The 19,490-nt window shown below is 43.9% G+C and overlaps 1 protein-coding gene across 2 annotated transcripts in view; it reads left to right on the top strand.

Annotated features, from left to right (window-relative positions):
• The window catches only part of PRAG1 (PEAK1 related, kinase-activating pseudokinase 1), a 54,318-nt gene that overhangs the window by 21,639 nt on the left and 13,189 nt on the right, over positions 1 to 19,490 (top strand). For both annotated transcript variants that reach the window (XM_073542473.1, XM_073542483.1), the window contains exons 3-4: positions 70 to 1,529; positions 10,215 to 10,390. In XM_073542473.1, coding sequence (XP_073398574.1) covers positions 70 to 1,529; positions 10,215 to 10,390 — 1,636 coding nt within the window. The remainder of the gene's footprint in view (positions 1 to 69; positions 1,530 to 10,214; positions 10,391 to 19,490) is intronic.

The raw sequence follows: 19,490 nt of genomic DNA, 5'->3' as shown, positions 1-19,490 counted from the left end.
TCTTCTATCTTTTTTATTTTTTTTGTGATTTTTATTTTTAATATAGTATCTTTATTTTTATATTTTCAGGTTAGTTGGAAAGAATCCTCAACCACCAGTCCTATCCTGAAGTCTGGAGATATTTCAAATGATCCTTTGGATAAATTTACTAAGCCTTTCACTCATAATTTCAACTTGTCCAACAATACACCTAAATATGTTTTCAATGGATTGTCGAATCATGACCAGATTGAGTTCAATGCAGTGCAGAATTTAACGTACGTGAGCCACTTTGGTGGTCAGCTTGACAAAGCTGTGTTTCTTAAAGAAAAGTTGCCGTCACCTTCCGATGGATGTACTCTGTTATCAAAACAAAAAATAGATGCAGAAACTAAGAAGCTGAACGTCCTCCAACCTGAATTTGCATCATCTCCCAAAGAGAGCCCTTATTCTAAAGAAGGTTCAGCTAGTGAGCTATTAGTCAAAACTGGTCAAGAATTGCGCTGTCAAGCAATGTCTGCCAATGATCGCAAACCGTGCCTTAACTCACAACCTGCACCTAGTAAGAGCATGTTCTTCAGCAGAACGAAAGTATCGCTTCATTCTGAGTCACATAACGTCTCCGAGACGCTCTCATGTGCTAATATGAAGAACAGCCCTCTTACATCTCCAACTTTTACAGATTCCCAAACTCTGCTTCAGTCATCTGTAGTGCCAGTGGATAGAAGGAAAAATGAGCCAATTTATGCTGAAAGTACTAAAAGAAAAGGTGTGAACAAGATGAAAACCGTAATGCAAGCAGAGAAAACTCATTCTAAGCAAGACGAAAATGGCACCAAAGAGAACCAGTGTGTGGGCGTTGAGAGCGTTCTACAGGAGTCTACCACACATGTGGCAGCTAGGATAACAGTCATGGCTGCACACACAGAAGAAGACAACAGGACAATCTACCTGAGCAGTCCTGACTCTGCAGTTGGGGTTGAGTGGACGTGCGGTAGTCCGTCATCTGTGGAGAACATAAATCTCTCGCCTACGTTTCTCTGGGCAGAAAGGAACCACGGGAAAGGTTTTGATGTCAATAAAACGTACCAGTCTTCATTATCACAGAAATTCCAGTGTAGCACCAGTCTGGTACTGCCAGATAAGACTACCAAATTTGAGAATTTTTCTACTTCCAAGTTATCCCCAACACGCACTACTGGGATATTTTCCTCAATGTCCCACAAAAAGGAACCCTTGGAATTAAGTGACAGATGTCTGCTGACTGGAGACCGTAGGCAGAGGATCACGCACACAACATGGAGCCAGCAGTGCAGGATTGATGAAGAAGAGGAGGAGGAGACCTCGCCTCCTCCATCACATACAAGTGCCATAAGCAATGGACAGCCTGGTGCACCAAGCTATATTTCTAAGGAAAGGGACACCTTAGATCAGCGAGGCCAGAAAGGCATGAGCAAATCTGTTTCCTGCCCGGTTGAACTATTAAAAGCGAGCACCGACATTGAAGACTCCTCTGAGCCGCCACCTCCACCACCAAAAAAACAGCCCAGGTATGAGCTATTTGTGGCTTAATTGCACTCTATAATTCTAAAATTCCTGAATCTGTTCTCTAATACAGGATGCATTCATTAGATTGGATACTTGCAGGATTTAGCACAGGATACTCATCAGACAGATCACAGCGATTATTAAGATGAAGTAATCACCTCGGTAAGGAAGGGAAATTAGTGTGGTCATGAATAGAGGTTTTGAATATAAGTCATATGCTACAAATATAGCAAACACTAAACTTACTGCCTGTGTGCTACGCTATAAACATGGCACGCCATGGTGCTTTACATACTGATACCGCTCTAATACTATAGGGAATAAATGGTGCGCTATGTAAACAGCGTATATTTATGGCATAGAGCACCATCTGTTGCTATATCTGTATGTCAGTGTGACCCAGTAGGGTAAATGCATCGCCTATGTATAAAAGCGTCCAAATTTATTTAAATGCCTGAACGTCACCCTCACCCTTACACTATCTCCAGACCATTTCACCTGGTCTAATATGGGCTAGGATTTTCTTAGCGTACCGTTACACATAGCGATGCACCAGTGATCCCGACAACGATATGGATCGCTGGTGCATCGCTAAGTGGTCGCTAGTGAGCTGCCACACAGGCAGATCTCACCAGCTACATCGCAGGGGTCGGGGGTCGCTACTTACCTGTCAGACGCGGCGATCCTGACGTCCTCCCGCCCGCGTCCACGCGTCGCTCGTCGTCACAGCAGGAAGCTGACGACGAGAAATGGTCCAGGACCTTCTCGCGTGACCAGCGATAACCAGCAGGGGAACCGGTCGGAGGCAAGTATCACATGTAGCGATATCGCTAGCATTATCGCTGCTACGTTACAAAATCGGTGACTTTACAGCGATATTGCTAGCGATATCGCAGTGTGTAACGGGGGCTTTAGTGTCACTGCTGGTGAAATGACTCATGCTCCATATACCCACATGTACTAGCCTTAATGGGGGGCATAGCCAACTATCCTATTCTGTACAGAACCCAAAATGGGATAGAGAAGTGTACATGAGCGACTTTTATAGTGAGCAGTGTGATTGCACGCCTAAAAAAATTTATTAAAGGAAATGTCAGCAGTTTTGTGCTATCTAATCTGAGAGCAGCATGATATAGAGACAGAGGCCCTAATGCTAGCGTTGTGTCGCATATTGGGCTGCTTGCTCTAGTTTTGATTCCCTGCTAAGTGATTTTTATCACTAGAGGACTAGAAAACACAAGCATATTCAGTAGCTCTGTATAACCCCGCCCCCATCTCTTATTGGCCGCTTTCTGTGTACACTGCATGGGCAGAAAGCTGCCAATCATTAGTGGGGGTGGGGTTTTACAGAGCTCCATGTTCAGATAACTGCTAGATCTGCAGTAGACACAACTAATTTTATCAAAATGACAGCAAGCAGCTCAGTAAGTAATTCATTGCTGGAATCTGGGTCTCGCATGGGGTAGCAAAAACCTGCTGACAGATTCCCTTTAATAATGTGGGCTCAGAAAACGCTTTTAAAGTGTTAGCTTTCAGAGTTCTGGAGGATATACATGGGATCTGTATACTGTTGTTTTCCCTGACATTATTAATTATGAAGTGTTTTTCCGGTCTTCGCTAGTAAGTGGTTTAGATGAAAGTTCAGTGCAGCGGAACATCTTCTGTACCATTCTGCATAGCTCATAGCCTGGGGTTGTAAGATGCTTTAGTGCCCCCCCCCCCCCCCCCAATTGCAAGAACATACTAGTCTAACAAAAGTTCCGGGTGTGCCAAGAGTCTGGAAGCTACACTGTGAAATGAGGAGTACTCGGCTCTGTTTAATTCGTATTCTCTTGTGTGTGTCTACATGGGGAGAAATCTTATCGCTCCCTATGAAAGGCAAATAAACTGTTTATACCATGGGGCACTGATGTGGCAGAAGAATCTTCACAAACCAGATAGTCCATGCTGCCACCTACCGTATATTTTTCATGTTAAAGGGACCTATCACCAGGTCAAAGGTATTTAGTTTGCACTGCTCTCGAGTATTGTGGGGGATTTTATATAAAGTCCACCATACGGTTCCTGAGATGAGCCTTTTTATTTAGTGATTATTTTTATGGTCTTTACAAAGGGGCGATCACAAGGTAATTATGCATAGCAGCCCAAAGACCATAAATATCAGCACTAGATAAAAGGCTAATATCTCTGGAAACCAAGTTTTGAAAACTTCAAGGGGTTTTCATCTACTATGATATTGGTGATCTGTCTTTGGGATGGGTCATCCAAATCAGATTGCTTTGGTACAACGCCCGGCACACTCACTGATCAGCTGTAATCGCCTCCTATTCAAACGGTAAGTGCTGATGTTTCCCCTCCTGTCTCTGCCAGAGCTACTAACAGCCGATAGGCGCAGAGCCAGGTGTGGGATTCCCCTTTGACTTGATATTAATGACTTATCCTAAGGGCTCATGCAGACAACCATATTTTCAGTCTGGGACCAATGTTGGTCTACGGCCCCGCGCACATGTACGTTTTTTTTTTGTTTGTTTGTTTTTTCACTCTCGGACTGACTTTTTCCAAGGAAAAAAATACAAAATGCACAATTTGCACCCAATTTTCAGATTGCACTTGACCATGCAATTCAATGGGTCCATGGAAAAAAATCAGACCCCACTTGGACGACATCTGAGTGCAGTCCGCTTTTTCACAGACTGACAGAATGGAGAAATATTTTCTTTCCCTTATATCCTTTAATCATGTGCTGGGAAGCCCCACCATGGGAGACGATTTTGGACAACTTTTTAAATGTATAGGGGCTTTCAGACAAAGAGATTATGATCTGTATAAGTCCCGACCCTTCCGTTTTGGAGGTAAAGTTTTAGGCCTGGGTTACACTGCAACTTTTTGCAGCGCTTCTAATTGATTTTAAGTATTTAGCTACAGCTTTAGTCCAAAGCAATACATAAGATTTGTATGCCATTGGGTGGACTGCAGCTGTTAACATGTAGCCAAGACCTAAACTTGACCTCCAAACAGAGTTCTTGGTCCATTTATTTTTCCTCTTGATCTGAGTTGGATATGTAGGCATTTGCCCATAAATACTTCCTAGCTTCAGCTTTGCACTTTATGCAGTCGGATGAGTAGAGAGAATGTAATGCCAGTTATGTAACCTGATTATTTCTAATCACACTCCACTTTTCCTTTCCGCCAGAAACTTCATGCCGCTTAACTCTATAATGCTGTGTAATTGGAAAAAGGTCACTTCACCGTAATGATGTGCGTGACTTTGTCTGATAGCAATTATCATCACCCTCCTCCCAGCACTCATCACAACATTCCTTAAAGGCATTGTGCAGCAAGATGACTTTCTAACTACCACCACATACAAGTGTGTGACTTGATAGCTCCTGTCACTGACCTGTGTCATAAGATGAATGGGATCATTGACTCTGGACACACAAAAGGTTGTCTGTTAGGTTAGATCAACACATGACTGTGACCATTATCTCGATTTCTCACATCCCTTCCAGCCAAGATGGTGATTCCCCCTTCCAAATTCCACTACTTGTCTTTAAAAATCACATTATATGAAGAGACAAAACGTGCTTTCAACTTATGATCTTTCACTTGTTTGATGTGATTATGCCTAATGTACACACTTTGCTCCTGGCGCTAGCGGACAAAGAATATATACTGATGGGTTAATCCTGGTCACAGCTAGGAATTAAATTTTACAAATGACATGTGGCCGGTCCTGGAAAAGAGATGGGGTTCTTAAATTTGTGCCTCTACTCTATATGCTAATGACTTACTCCTATGGGGGATGGTGGACACACATTTTCTCATTTGTTAGAGCAGATAGCCACTCAAAGATTGGGCTTTACTAAGGAAGACCATGGATGGATGTACATTACATTGAAATACCACTAATTTCACTGCAACGTATCAAATAATGTGACTTTCCTTGGCTCCAACTATTTGCACTCTGAGATCTGGTCTGTGATGCTTAGAGAGGTTGTCCAATACTGTGGAACCTCTTATTGATGGTCCTAAGCTGCTGCAAGAAGTCCATAATTTCTTACCGGATCAGTCGTTTGTCACCCGCCGATCTTCTGACATTGTCATTAGGCCGCTGATCGGCTGCAGCCTTCACATTTAGGTCCGAGCTGAGGAAACACTGTCCTTCCTTTTGAACATAAATATGAATGTTTCAGAAAACTAGCAGAGGACACTAGGGTATTAGAACAATTCCTTTAAGGGATTACGGTGCCCACTTTAAGGTATACATTGCGCCATACTTGTAATAGTGACTGAGTTTGACATTGCAGCTTTGTCTCATTTAAACACTTGATCAGCAGAGGTGTTGAGCTTCGAATCCCCACCAATATTAGGGTATCTGCACACATCTTTTACATGTGGGCGAAACCCCCCCCCCCTAGTTTTTTCGAGAGGAAGGCTCTTCACGGCATGTCAGCTTTTTTTTTTTTTTGTCCTGAAATGTCTTTTTTGGACGTTTCCTGAGCGCTTGTTCAAAGTTTTTTGACCACTCTTCATCAGAGCGGAAATTGCCTGAAGAATTTTCAGCTAGCTTCTTGTAGTCTTTGGAAATCTGAAGCCATTAAGGTGCTCAAAAGACTGTACATAAGCACAGCAAGCATATTCTGAGTGCTTTTTCAGGTGGTTTTGAAGCAGACCTGCCTGAAAAAGATGTGTACACACAACCTTATGCTGATGGCTTATCCTAAATTCGTAAAAAAGCTTTCAACAGTGACGTAACTAGAGTCCTAGGGGCCCCAGTGCAAAATTTTGACCACGGACCCCTGTAATAATATCCTCCGTCTAGGTTCCCAACCTGGAATAATCAAACAAAAAAGGAAGCACACTGTAGCGCCATAGCATGCAAGAAATATGAAAAATGAATTGCATTACTGCATTAGAAATATGAAAAATTGAGAAAGCTTAGCTCACAAAATGGCCAATTTATGTGTACCTGGAAGTCACGTTAAGGCGTTTCTCGTTTTCCAGGACCCTAACCTTGCCAATTCTCACTAAAGGGCCTGTCACACTAAGCGATTTTGCTATAACGTCACTGGTTTTTGTGACGTTATAGCGATATCGCTATGTCTGATACTTCCGACCGCTCCCCCTCAGGTTATCGCTGATCGCGCGAGAACGTCCTGAGCCGTTTCTCCTCGTCAGCTTCCTGCTGTGACTACGAGCGACGCGTGGACGCGGGCGGGAGGACGCAGGATCGCCTTGTCTGACAGGTAAGTAGCGACCCCCGACCCCTGCGATGTCGCTGGTGAGATCTGCCTGTGTGGCAGCTCACTAGCGACCACTTAGCGATGCACCAGCGATCCTGACGGCGTCATATCGCTGGTCGGGATCGCTGGTACATCGCTAAGTGTGACAGTACCTTTAGACTAATGTCTTCATTTGTATGGGAACTTATGTAAATCCTCTCCTTAGACTGAAATATATTTCTGTGGAGGGGTGGTGGCCCTGCTGTGATTAAAAATGCCTGCGAATAATGTTTCCCTTCCTGGCACTTGTTCTGTGATAATGTTCCTTGTCTTGGTACCTATCTTGTAGAAATGGCACTCTTCTCATATACATCTTTGGAAAAAAAGTGATTCTTCTTACCTGTACCCTCTCCCATGGCAAGCAGCATCACTTCCTCCTCCATAGCCATCGGAGGGGCTCGCCGATGTTGGCTATGGCCCCTGCTTGGCTGGCGGCGTTTATAGCTATTGTGGTGCAGGGACACACATTCAGCTGAAAACCATGCTAGAGTTGGAGAACCCCCTAACTCCACCTTCTATGACCGCAGTCTTTACACCACTGGCTTTCAGTTTTAGAGACCAGGATAAACCCTTTAACATAAAAACATTCACAAGGTGTCACTCAACCCAAAGTATGTATGTATATATGTAAAAGATGTGCCATTCTGGACAACCCCTTTTATTGGGGCACTTAGTTGTGTTGACTATTAGGGCCTGGTAGACTGGCACTGTATAGGTCACAGTTTGCAGAATTTGTGCAGATGGTTACGCATCCTTTTCCCTTGTTTCACTCTCATCAATCATATGAGTGGTATTGAGACACGATGGGCTGCTATGGAGATGGTATGTGTGTTGTACACACTCTTCCTGGCACGGACTGAGTAACATTTATCAAAGGCAGAACCTGTTCCAGTTATAGGGTTTAGGCTGTGTTTTTGTTCCAGAAGACTTCAAAGCCTTACAAGGCATTTGTTTTCTAATTCCCAGGAGCAGAGCTTCTTAGAGAAGCTGAGAGTTATGCAAAGAATGCCTTGTGTCCTTGAATCCGGAGACAGTCTCACAATGACCTGCTACCTTCCATGCGGACCACCTCTTCCCACAGCCTCCGTGGCGAGGACATGTAGATTGACCTAGTCGCAATTCACTCTGCGCTGTGATTTGCCATTCAGTTTGCAGCTTAAGGCATCAGCTTTACAGCTCAAAAGCTAAAGAGGAGACCCTGAAATAATATGAGTGCAAATAATACTGAGCATTGACTGGTTTTCTAGTAATTTTGGTGCATTCAATACCCCACATATTAATACAGAAAGGAGAAGGATGGGGTTAATGATTATTAATGTTCCAAGGAGAGCAAACATTCACCATCACAATGTCTTCTTTCAGAAACATTCCTGTTAATTATGCCTGGACGAGGTTGCCTTTCCACATATTTGTGCAGAGCTTTTATCTTTTTTGTTTTGTACCTGTTCCAAGTCTAATCACCCAGAAATATGTACATCGTTAGCCAAGCACAGCTTCAGTTTAGTGGAAGATCTGAAGGTTATGAAAGGTGTTGTCTGCTGATCCTCACCTGTACGCTGCCATGTATGATGGTGTTAGGATGCCAATAGGGATGGCATTGAATACTTGTTCAGACACTGTATGTCCCGTATGTATGCATTTTGTCTTCTTTTAAAGAGTACTCCAGATTCAATTGGAATTTGGCCCCCATCGCCTGGATCTTTAAAGGGTTAATCCCGTCTCGTAATGTAATGCCATGTTATTATGTTCGTAAAGTAATTTTCATAAAGGATAAGTCTAGGATATGTATTTTATGAATGGTGAGGTCCTCATAAACCCTGACAATGATGGGGCAGGAGCCTTGACTCCGCACTATGGGGCCCATAAAGCCTAATTAAGTCATCTGTGAAACACTGTTCAAGTTTCTACCACAATGCATGGACTGTCCACGGGTCTCCCAACCTGAACTTGACAGCCTTATCTATGCCTATGAGGCTGTCAAGTATGAGTCAGTATGAGACCTTTCACGAGTCTGACCACCACAGGGCATTACATGGACTGTGTTTCACAAATATCTGAATTAGACCTTAAGTCTCCCATATACATTAGTTTGAGGCGCATTTTCCAATATTGACGGATTCATTCTTGATGGCGCTGGCCAACTGATTGAAGGTGAAGCTGTCGATTGGGTATGTCCGATCTCAGACTGCTGTTCGCTTCGTTCTCCCGGAGATAAGCCGACAGCAGAGATGATTTGAGAGCACAGAGTCAGTCAACCAAACGAGCACTCCTGTGTTTCTGGAGAGGCGGCCGAGATGGCTGTAGACCCAACGATCCTCTGAAGCATAGTTCAGCCAACAGCCATTCACTCTGTATATGAAGGCTTTGTCTTTTTCTGAATAGCAACACCCCTCCATTCAAGTTCTCTGCACTGCTTGGTGGATGGTAGTGCTGCTCTTCAGTCAAAAATGGGGCTGTACTGCAACCCTTTGATTCTCCGAGTCATGGAGTTTTTGAAATTGGACCCACGCCAGTCATAATGTGATGTCATATTCTAAAGTTATGTTATCCCTGTCTGAGATGAGAATACCCCTTCCATATTGTGGGTTATTTTATATATTTTTCTTCAAGACAACACTTTTTACAAATCACATTGTTGATAGTTACTGAGAGTTTACACTTTTACCCAAGAATTTATAAGGGTTGTCCAGGATTAGAACTTTTTTGCTTAGGGGATGGCACCACACTTGTTATTCAAAGTCTGTAGTTGATACTGCAACTCGACCAGTTGAAATGAAAGGTGCTGATCTGCAATAATGGTTAAAGCCTATTGTCCAAAGATGCCACTCTCTCAAGGGAAAAAAATATTCAGATGATTCTGGACAACCATTGTAAATGACTCCACATTTATGGTCCGATAGAACTGGTACAAGGTACAAATGAACCAGGGAAGGGGTTTTTTGTGCAGACCAGCCAGCAGTATCCCTGTATGTCAGATTCTTGTCATGTAGGTGCGGTATACACTCCTGTGTGATTACAGTAGTTCCTATGTTTGCTTGTGTTAGGGAAGGCACAATACTGATCGTTCCGCTCCATTTCAAAAGCGGCATTTTTGTGGAAAGAGAAACCTGTTTTACTGCTCCCGAATTCATCTGTTAAGGATAGAGAACAGGACATGTCAATTTGTGCATCCTGGTCTGCCAGCGCTAATTTGTGTTTTGTGATATTTAAAATGGAAAAAAATTTGTTCCCCCTAGTAATGACGTCAAAACTTTACATAGGAATGTTTTACTTGATTCTGACTTTGCTGATTTCTAAACTTTTAAAGTCCCTTGTTTTCCAAAGTAAAGTTGAAGGAAAAAAGTAATAAAATTTTTACTCATGACTTTTTTTTTTTTTTTTTTGTTTTATTGCTGTCTTAAGGCATCTGAAAATGAACAAAAGTAGCGGCGAACTGGAGAAAATGAGCCTTGGCTCGGTGGAGAGTCTCGGAGAATCATTTAAGGCAACGAACATCAGCAGCTCAAATGTGAACATTAATGTCAGCTTCAGTACTGACTCTATGGACAGCCTGGACTCCAGGACATGTAGTGAAGGAGGTAATAGGATATGTCTGTTGTGCCTTATAGATACATGACTCTGTAAAGGTCGAATTCCCATGACTCCCAAATTCCCCCCCCCCCCCCCCCCAAGCACCTTCACTCTCCGAATAAAGAACAAGCCACAACCACCAATTTTTTGGATTATAGCGGCCACAACAGCCAATTATTTAAAGACACTTGGTGAGGTCCTCGGAAGTTTACAAAATCTGGTGATTTACCATGGCATTGCCCCTCCCGCCTTACTCCCGTCCGCGTTTTATTTGGCTCGGAAGCACCGTGTACCGAGGGAAGAGGTTGCCTAAACACTAACGTGCACCCTGCTTCCATTGCCGGGTATCCCAAATTTCACACCATTAACGTGCACCCGGCTTCCGTCGCCGTGTGCCCCAAATGTCATCGCCATGTGATACCGACTTCCATCGCCGGGTATCCCCAATGTTTTTTTTTCACCAGACAATCACCAAGAACTAGCCATGCCAGGAAGGGCTTCGATGTAATGCAAGAATCTCCACTTCCAAATTTTAAACTAACTTCGAGGACCCACCAACTCTCAAAATATTAATGAATCCAATGTAGCACAAAAACCTTTGTCTCAAGAAGAGCCATCCGAACGCCAGTTAAGAGAGGAAAAGCCCCTGTGGGGGAAACCTCCAGGGAACCATGGCAGACGGATTGCCCTTCCCCTGGGCTTGGTTTTTTTGGTGATCGCCACTGTGACCCGGTAGTTCTTCTCTTTGTGGGCGGGTGGGTCCTGCTTTCCAGATGTCCGTGGCCGAAGAGGGCAAATCCCCCCCCCCCCCCCCCCCCCGCTCCGTCCTTTTGTCCCTGGAACCCCACCTCTGCCTACGTCATTTCTTCCCTATCATCGTCCCATACCCATTGGCTCACCTTTCATCAGGACCCCCCCTTTCCTTTTCCCTACTTCATCCATAGGTCACTCCCTCCCTTCCACTGTCATGCCCTCCTCCTCCTATCCCTGCGTGTCGTGTCCATCAGCCACTATGCCTTCTGTAGCTCATTTGTGTACTGATCTTATTTTTAGTTGCATGTTGCTTCGTTAAAAAATTAGACTTGGAATTAAATTGGCCATTAACGGCAGTCTGATGTTTAGTTTTCTGTATAGTAAAGGGTTTTACCCTTGTTTTAAATATTATCCACTATCCACAGCAGTGGTCCCCCCCAACCTTTCTGACCTTGAGAGCCACATTCAGCTTAGAGAGAAGTGAGCCACATTCAGCACTGAGAGGATCGCGAGTCGCATCCAGCTCCCACCCCCATCAAAGCAGTGTCAACCAAAGCCCCCATTACAGGTATAATCCTAACCAAAGATTTTCCAAGTGTTACTCAAATCCTCACTACCACTCCAAAGAAGTACACTAAGATACAGGGGTTGTTCCCACAATACCCCCATTCAGTATTCTCCCATCAAGGACTCCCAACACACTGTCGCATCCAGCTTCAAGAATCTCTTCTAACAGGTAGTTTCATCCTCCAGCATACCATACCTAAATCATCTCTAAACCCCAAGACAGTATATGTGCATCCAGATCTGCTCTTCTGTGCAGGGCTACTCACAAAATTCACCATTTTGAGATGTATTCTTCATACCTGTTTGCTAGACCTGGAGCTAACGCACCAAGCTGGCAGACAATTCTTGGTACCGCGAGCCACATGTGGCTCCTGAGCTACAGGATGGGGACCCCTGATCTACAGGATAGGTCAGTGGGTGACCAACGGTTGGGACCCGCACCAAGTCTAATAGCGGGGCTGTAAGGGACCGCTGGAAAAAGCTGAGCACGGTATTCTGATAGTCACACAGAGAATGAATGGAGTGGTAGTGTGTATATAGAGCCATCCCTACATTCAGACAGAGCTCTGCAGAGCTAGGTTCTCAGCATCAGTGCTGGTCCCAACAATTGGACCCCCCCCCCACTGATGAGCAGATTACATCACTTGCTTACTTGGAAAAACCATTGAAGTATTCACTACTCAGTAAGTGATGGCATTCAATTTGGATCCGACCTCTGGGTCTGTGATCCTTAAAATGAAGGCCTAAACCTTGGCAGTGTTTCCTCAGTCACTCACTACATCACACCTTCATACAAGTGAATGGGACCAACTGCAATACCCTGCACAGATGGGCATCCAGGAGCACTGCTGCACAGAGAAAATCTTTAAGGGTACAGCATGGAGATAATTTTGTAGTTACTTCATTCTCAGGATTAGTGGATTCCCAGAGTTAAACCCTTCTGGTTCTTCACAGGAATTTTTGGAATGTTTAAAAAAAAAAAAATGAACACTTTTTTTCACAGAAAATTTACTTCAGATCCAATTTTTATTATTTTCCCAAGGGTAACAGGAGAAATTGGACCTCAAAAGTTCTTGTATAATTTGTCCTGAGTACGCTGGTACCCCATATGTGGGGGTAAACCACTGTTTTGGCGTATGGCAGAGCTCGGAAGGGAAGGAGCGCCAGATTCTACTGTTATGGTTCACATGCGCAGTGCGCGCTGCCCAAGAACTGACATCAGGCTATTGCGCCTGCGTGTTGCTGAGGCCCCAGCCCCGCAGTGTGACTACATCATAACACACTGTGGGGCAGGATCTGGGTCCTCCGCAACACGCAGGCACAATAGCCTGATGTCGGTTACACTTGTTACAGTGCAGGAGCCGGGATTCAAATCGGAGGAGGCAGCGACGCACTGGGCATCATGATGGACGGATGGTGGGCGGCGCCGAAGCACTGGACAGGCATGATTGACGGATGGTAGGCGGCTGATAGAGGGGGACACATCATACCTGTGGGACACATTACAGATATGAGCAGCTAATTATAAAAGTCAATATTTTGGCATTACTCTGGGTCAGAAAAAGAAGAGCCACCTTCACAAAATGCAGCCTTAGTGCTGCTGAAGGTGGCTCTTTAACTGAAAAACACCCTGGGGGGGGTGACAGGTTCCCTTTAAGCAATAAGATACAGCAGGCGGCGGCTGATGGCACTATTACTCCCATCATCCTACCCCTGCTGCTGCTAATAACTGACAGCAGGAGCGGTGGATGGACGTATTCATCTGCCACTCCTGTGCTGTAAATAAATACGGTAATTTTAAAAAAGAAATAACGTAGGCTTCTCCCTGTTTTTGATAACCAGCCAGATAAAACTCACAGCTGGGGGCTGGTATTCTCAGGCTGGTAAGCCTGGTGGTGGGCTTGATGTCACTGGACAATACAAAGGTGACATCAACCCCACAAATATGAACTCCACTTGCCAACGCTACAGGGCAAGTGGGAAGAGCTGGGCAAAGTGCCAGAATTGGTGCATTTAATAGATTTGCCTTTTCTGGGCAGCTGCGGGCTCCTATTTTGAGGCTGAGGGGGTCAATATCCTTGGCCCCTTACCAGCCTGCAGGGGTTGACTGATGGGAGTAATAGTCGCCGCCTGCTGTCTCTTTTATTACTTAAATGTAACTCTCATCATTCTCCCCTGCCGAGCAGATCGCCGGCAGAGCAGGGGAGAATGATGAGAGCAGTGTTCAGCACTCTGTGCTGTAGAACAGTGCTTACTGTAACGCTCCCTGGCACTTGTCCTTGTGGTACTGATGCGGCACACGCGTGCCGCAAGTATTGCACACACAGACCCTGACCTCTCTGGTACTGGAAATATCAGGACGTGTGAAAGAGGCGTTATAGCGGGTTTTTGTATTTGGCTGTTGTCACACACTAAAAGACTTTTTATTGCAAAAAATAGTTTTTGCTTCCCCATACTTTGAGAGCTATAATATATAATTTTCCATACTTTGGTCTTGTTTCTTGCGGGACGAGTTGACGTTTTTATTGGTACCATTTTCGGGCACATGACTTTTTTTGATCGCTTTTCATTCCATTTTTTGGGAGGCAGAATGAACAAAAACCAGCAATTCATTAATTTCTTTGTCTTTTTTTTTTTTTTTGGGGGGGGGGGGGCGTCTATACCGTTCCGCGTGTGGTAAAATTGATAAGGCAGGTTTATTTTTCGGGTCCGTACGATTACAGGATACCTCATTTATATATTTCTTTTTGTGTTTTTGGTGCTTTTAGGGCAAGTTTACACAGGACTTTTTTGCTGCGGTTTTTTTCATGGTTTTTTTTAAGCTAATTTTCAGCTGCTTTTTCCATTACCAGCAAATTCTGAGATCTCAGAAATCTCATGCACACACTGGGTTTTTTTTTTTGTGTGATCAGGATTTTGTGTAAACTGTTCGTTTTGTTTTTGTTTGTTTTTTTTCCCACGTGTTTAGTGATAGAATATATTGAAATTTTTTTGTTTGTTTTTTTTTTTTACATTTTTTACTTTGTCCCAGTGTGGAAGCAGCATCTGCATGCTATAGAAGCTGTCAGTGCTGCACTGACCTGAGAGACTTCCTGACATGCACTGCGCATGACCGGGAAGTTTCTCAGTTCTGGTAACCCGGATGTCATCATGATGACAGCAGAGGGGCTTTCACCTCTTCGCCTGCTCCCGGAAGGCTGCGATCATGGTCTGTGAACGCTGCCGGCACCTGGTGTCAGCTGTGAGAATCAGCTGACACCCGGCGACGAATGGCCGCGCACCCCCCTTGTGCACGGCCGATCGCTATGACGTACTATACCGTCCATGGTCAGACAGGCCCAGGGTACATGGACGGTATAGTACATCAGATGGCAGAGAGGAGTTAAAGAAACAAGTTAATTTTAATCAACCTTAGAATAATAATTTCTACAGTTGGATGTGTTTAAATAAAATGTTCCTGTGCTGAGATAATGTTATAAATGTGCCCCTGCTGTGTACTGTGTAATGGCTGTGTCTGCAGGAACATGGTCTGATCATACCACAGCTCCTGGCCAGGGGAAAAAGCAAGAGGATACAGACATTACAGTAGAGGATCGCAGCTGATTCTGTCTTTTGAGGTAAAACATTGTTTAAAAACAGGCAGTGAACTGTTTTACCTCACAATCATCTGCTATCCCACGTTATCCTGTCTGTAAACTTTTTTTTTTTTTTTTTTTTCTTCCTCCCCTTCCCAGGAGCTGTGGCATGATCAGACCATGATCCAGCACAGTCAGACACTGCCATTACACAGTACACAGCAGGGGCACGTTTATCTCTGCACAGGAGCATTTTATTTAAAAACCTCAAATGGTAGAGGTTATTATTATTCCAAGATCTATTGATTAAAATGAACTTTTGTTTGTGGGAAAAACCCTTTAAGTCATGTCATAGGTAACCATGTTAGCTTTTTATTAGTAAATGGGTGTATTCCACCACATTCCAAGATGGGCATAGCCAGTTTAAAGGGGGTTGTCTTGACTCCGCACACTGGATAAGTGGCCAAAATGGGAAATACCAGTATTTAATGAAGCATACAAATTCTAAGCAATCTTGTTGGCAGAAGAGCAAGGTCATGTTACAAAAAAGACCTTCCTGGGAAATTCCTAGAAATCTCTTTGAAGTGCTTTTTGTTTATCTACTTCATTTAATCCTTTTGATAGATGTCAATTAAAGAGCTATCCTTTTACTATGAAAAAACCTATTGCCTTATAAAGGATATATCCGTAAACTGAATTTGAAAATTAAGGTATTTTGATATCATAGAAGATCAATTGTAGTTAACCTTTGCCAGATATTTGGCTCAATACTTATTTGAGAAGCTTAAATTGTATCGATCCCCAGATTTCGTGTACAAACTGTATAAATTATGAAATATATAACTTATAGTTGATGAGGCTGGTGTACTTGCTATATAATCTTCAAATTAAATTATTTATGAAACCACCTCTATCTCATAAAGTGATCATTTTAATATTGGGCTGGTATACTACCATTCTGACATGGATTTTCAAAGTTAGTTCACCAGCCTTATCAGGTCTAAGAGATCATTTTCATAATGTATGCAATTAGTATTGTGAAATCCGGTAACGGATCCGTACCTAACTGATGTGAACGGATGCCACCGGATCCGTTTTTTTTTTTTTTTGACGGATCCCCCAAATGAAGAATTTTAAAGGAACCGCTGCCCGGGAGAGAGAGAGAGAGAGAGAGAGTTTTTCGTCCGCCAGAACAGGGTTAAATTGCCGGCTGACTTCCTTTCTCTGGGCATGCGCAATGTAAAATGCGGATCCTGCAGCCAAAAAAAGTTGCAGGGTCCGTCCAGGCATGTCGGCGTACGGAAAAAATTTGGCGGATCCGCAAAAAAAAGGATACAACGGAGGGCCATCCGTCAAGATCCGCCGGTAATGCAACTCAATGGGGAAAAAAACGGATCCGCCAAAAAAATGGCGGATCCGTTTTTTCAAATACTGGCGGATTTTGACTGATGGTCAAAAACGGAAGTGTGAAACAGGCCTACTATTAATTCCATATCTGCAGGTTAATGGTGTTTTTTCTGGTGACTGGTTCCTTTTAAAGGGGACCTGACCGATTCCTTCATATCACCAGCATTTATATCTTCCTTTATAAACACCCAGCCTGACAGACCCTTTTATTACATTTGACACTTTTCCTAAAGATCTGTTGATGTATTTCTAAAGTCCATTTATCATATGCAAATTAATGCTTTTAACTTATCGATGTGACTTGTTTTCTCAGACAATTCTTCCCACACAGCCTGTTATCCCGCCCTCTGGACATGATGCCATCATTTGTGAGAGCCGGTGTTATTGCCAGCTCCCTGCATTTCTCACCAATAACCGCGCCTTTCTTTCATACGAGTCATTGTGTCTTTGCCAGGTGTATGCTTCTCTGCTTCAGAGGTGCACCATGTATGTCTGCAAACAAAGAATAAGCTTTTTCCCCAGCTCCTCCATTGACTTAAGGCTTCTTCTCTGCTTCCGGACATGTGCAGTACGCCTTTGCTAGGCTGGCTTCACATTTGCGTATGGAGGAGCTGCGGCCGTCTGCGGACTTCCTCCGTGAAGCTCCACCCACGGCCGCACCTCTTCCGGGCAGCTCCGCCTACATCCACATACTTCTTAACATTGGGTACGCAGGTCGTCTTTTGACGATGCGGCGACCCGCGTCAAACGCATCATGTTGGAATTTTATGCGGGCATCAAAACGACGCATGCGGAGGCATCCGCTTACATCCGCACGACCTGCGTACCCAATGTTAAAGATAGGGTATGCAGGCCGCATGCAGACGTTGGCGGAGCTGACCGGAGGAGGTGCGGTCGTGGGTGGAGCTTCATGGAGGAAGTCCGCAGACGGTCGCAAATGTGAACCTAGCCTTACAAGGAAGCCTAAATCCGGCTTCAGAGACTCACTGACTCATATGAAAGTGGCGGTCATGCTCAAATTTACAGTGAGCGGACTCTTACAAATCATGTTTTTATACCCAGAGCGTGCAGCGGGACCACTACTCTGGGGAACAAATGCACCATCGACTAGCTAAAACGGGTGGGGAACCTCAGGCCCCCGAGCAGATTCTCGGGGACAGCATTCTTGGGCAGGGAGCTGTATTTTGATTGCCACAAGCTCATTAATTTCTTCTTGCTCTGTTAGCACACACACACGCAGTGTTCACTACTGAACATTGAAGGGCATGCAATGAAAGATTAAGTCATGAAACCAGTGCCAGAGTCAGGATGTACTTTGTGGGTGGAGTTTGTACAGTCCCCGAAGGATGGTATAAATATCCAAATGGCCCTTGGCAGAAAAAAGATTCCCCACCCCTGAGTTAAAAGATGAGTTTGCATCTGATAAACAGATTTAGAAATACTTTTTCTAAACATCTGTTTGTATCAAACATAATTAATGGACTATTAGGCAGAGTATTTATACAAGATGTGTTGGTGGTTTGGGGTGCATGGCGGACCTGTCGGTTTCACTTTAATGTTTGTGGTCCCGCCATTAAAGGGGTTGTTCCCTACCCGGAGAACCCCTTCTCAATCCCTATCTTGACGCCAGTAAAATAATAGTGCTTATACTCGCCTCAGTTGCCAGCGTCATTCCGGCGATGTTGGCACTGGCTCTCCCGGGGATAGCTTGATATTATGTTACACAATCCCTGCTGCCAATCAGGGCCCGCTTCACTCTTCCCGACTTTGGACGTATCACAATCATTTAGAGTAAGTGAAGGAGCCTTTTAAAGGTCACAGAGCTATCAAGGCTGACAGATAATTGCAAAGGGCTGAAGAGACCCAGTGCTCTGATGAGTAATGACCGCCGCCAATCAGTAAGGTTACAGTCATATCAGAAACTTTGATGGGGGGGTTCTTATACTGACCGTCATTGATCAGTTTTATTCAACTGATCTTGATGGTGTATTTTCATTGTATAGACTATTATTTATTTATTTATTTTTTTTAAGCCTTTCCCAGGAGTGCCAAAGCCTATAAAAATTGTTATAAAATTATTTCCGGAATTTGGAGACATGGTAAAATTACTTACCGGTATCTGATCTACTACATTTAGATTTTAATATTATCAGGAAGTCAAGTGATTTCATTGTACAGCAAAGCCCATAAAGTACCGTAGCTGGTCACCGTGACCTAAACCTAGCCTTATCTAATGACATTTCTGCTTGCAGTAATTTTCTTTTCGTGAAATTTTTCTACAACAGTGAAGGCGTCTATAAACATTCTCTCTTCTAAGATATCTGCATAACTCTTGTAGAAGGAGCAAAGTTCACCAGATCTCCAGTTTCTGCAGGCTGTGTACATGTCTGGTGGATATGCGTATGCAAATATGCCAGGACTTACTCTGAATTTTTTCGCTTGCTTCACCGTGAGCATTACGATATGGACTTGGTACCAATATTGCTCTTTGACCACCATGTAATAGGAACAGGATTGTCGGCGGTCGCGGCGGTTCGTTCAAGAAAAATTCATTTTGGATCTAGTATAGTTCTAGAGATTTTTGCTTTACGGACTTATTGGTTTTTGCATGTAGCTGGTTCATCTGTTTGCCATGTGAGTATTGAATACAGACTTCTCGCGGGTTCTTCTACTGCTCGTTTGTATAGATATGCAAACGTCATGTTTAGGCCTCATTCACGCATCAATATGTTTGTATGACAAAGTCAGGAGTGAAACTTACAGAGGGACATTATAATTGAAAGATTGACACCTGTTTTGTGATTTT

This window comes from Dendrobates tinctorius, unplaced genomic scaffold (genome assembly GCF_039654945.1).
Source record: "Dendrobates tinctorius isolate UK_male_01 unplaced genomic scaffold, ASM3965494v1 ptg000011l, whole genome shotgun sequence".
Classification (NCBI taxonomy): domain Eukaryota; kingdom Metazoa; phylum Chordata; class Amphibia; order Anura; family Dendrobatidae; genus Dendrobates; species Dendrobates tinctorius.
The sequence above is the reverse complement of the archived record's forward strand: the minus strand, read 5'-3'. Positions and strand labels throughout refer to the sequence as shown.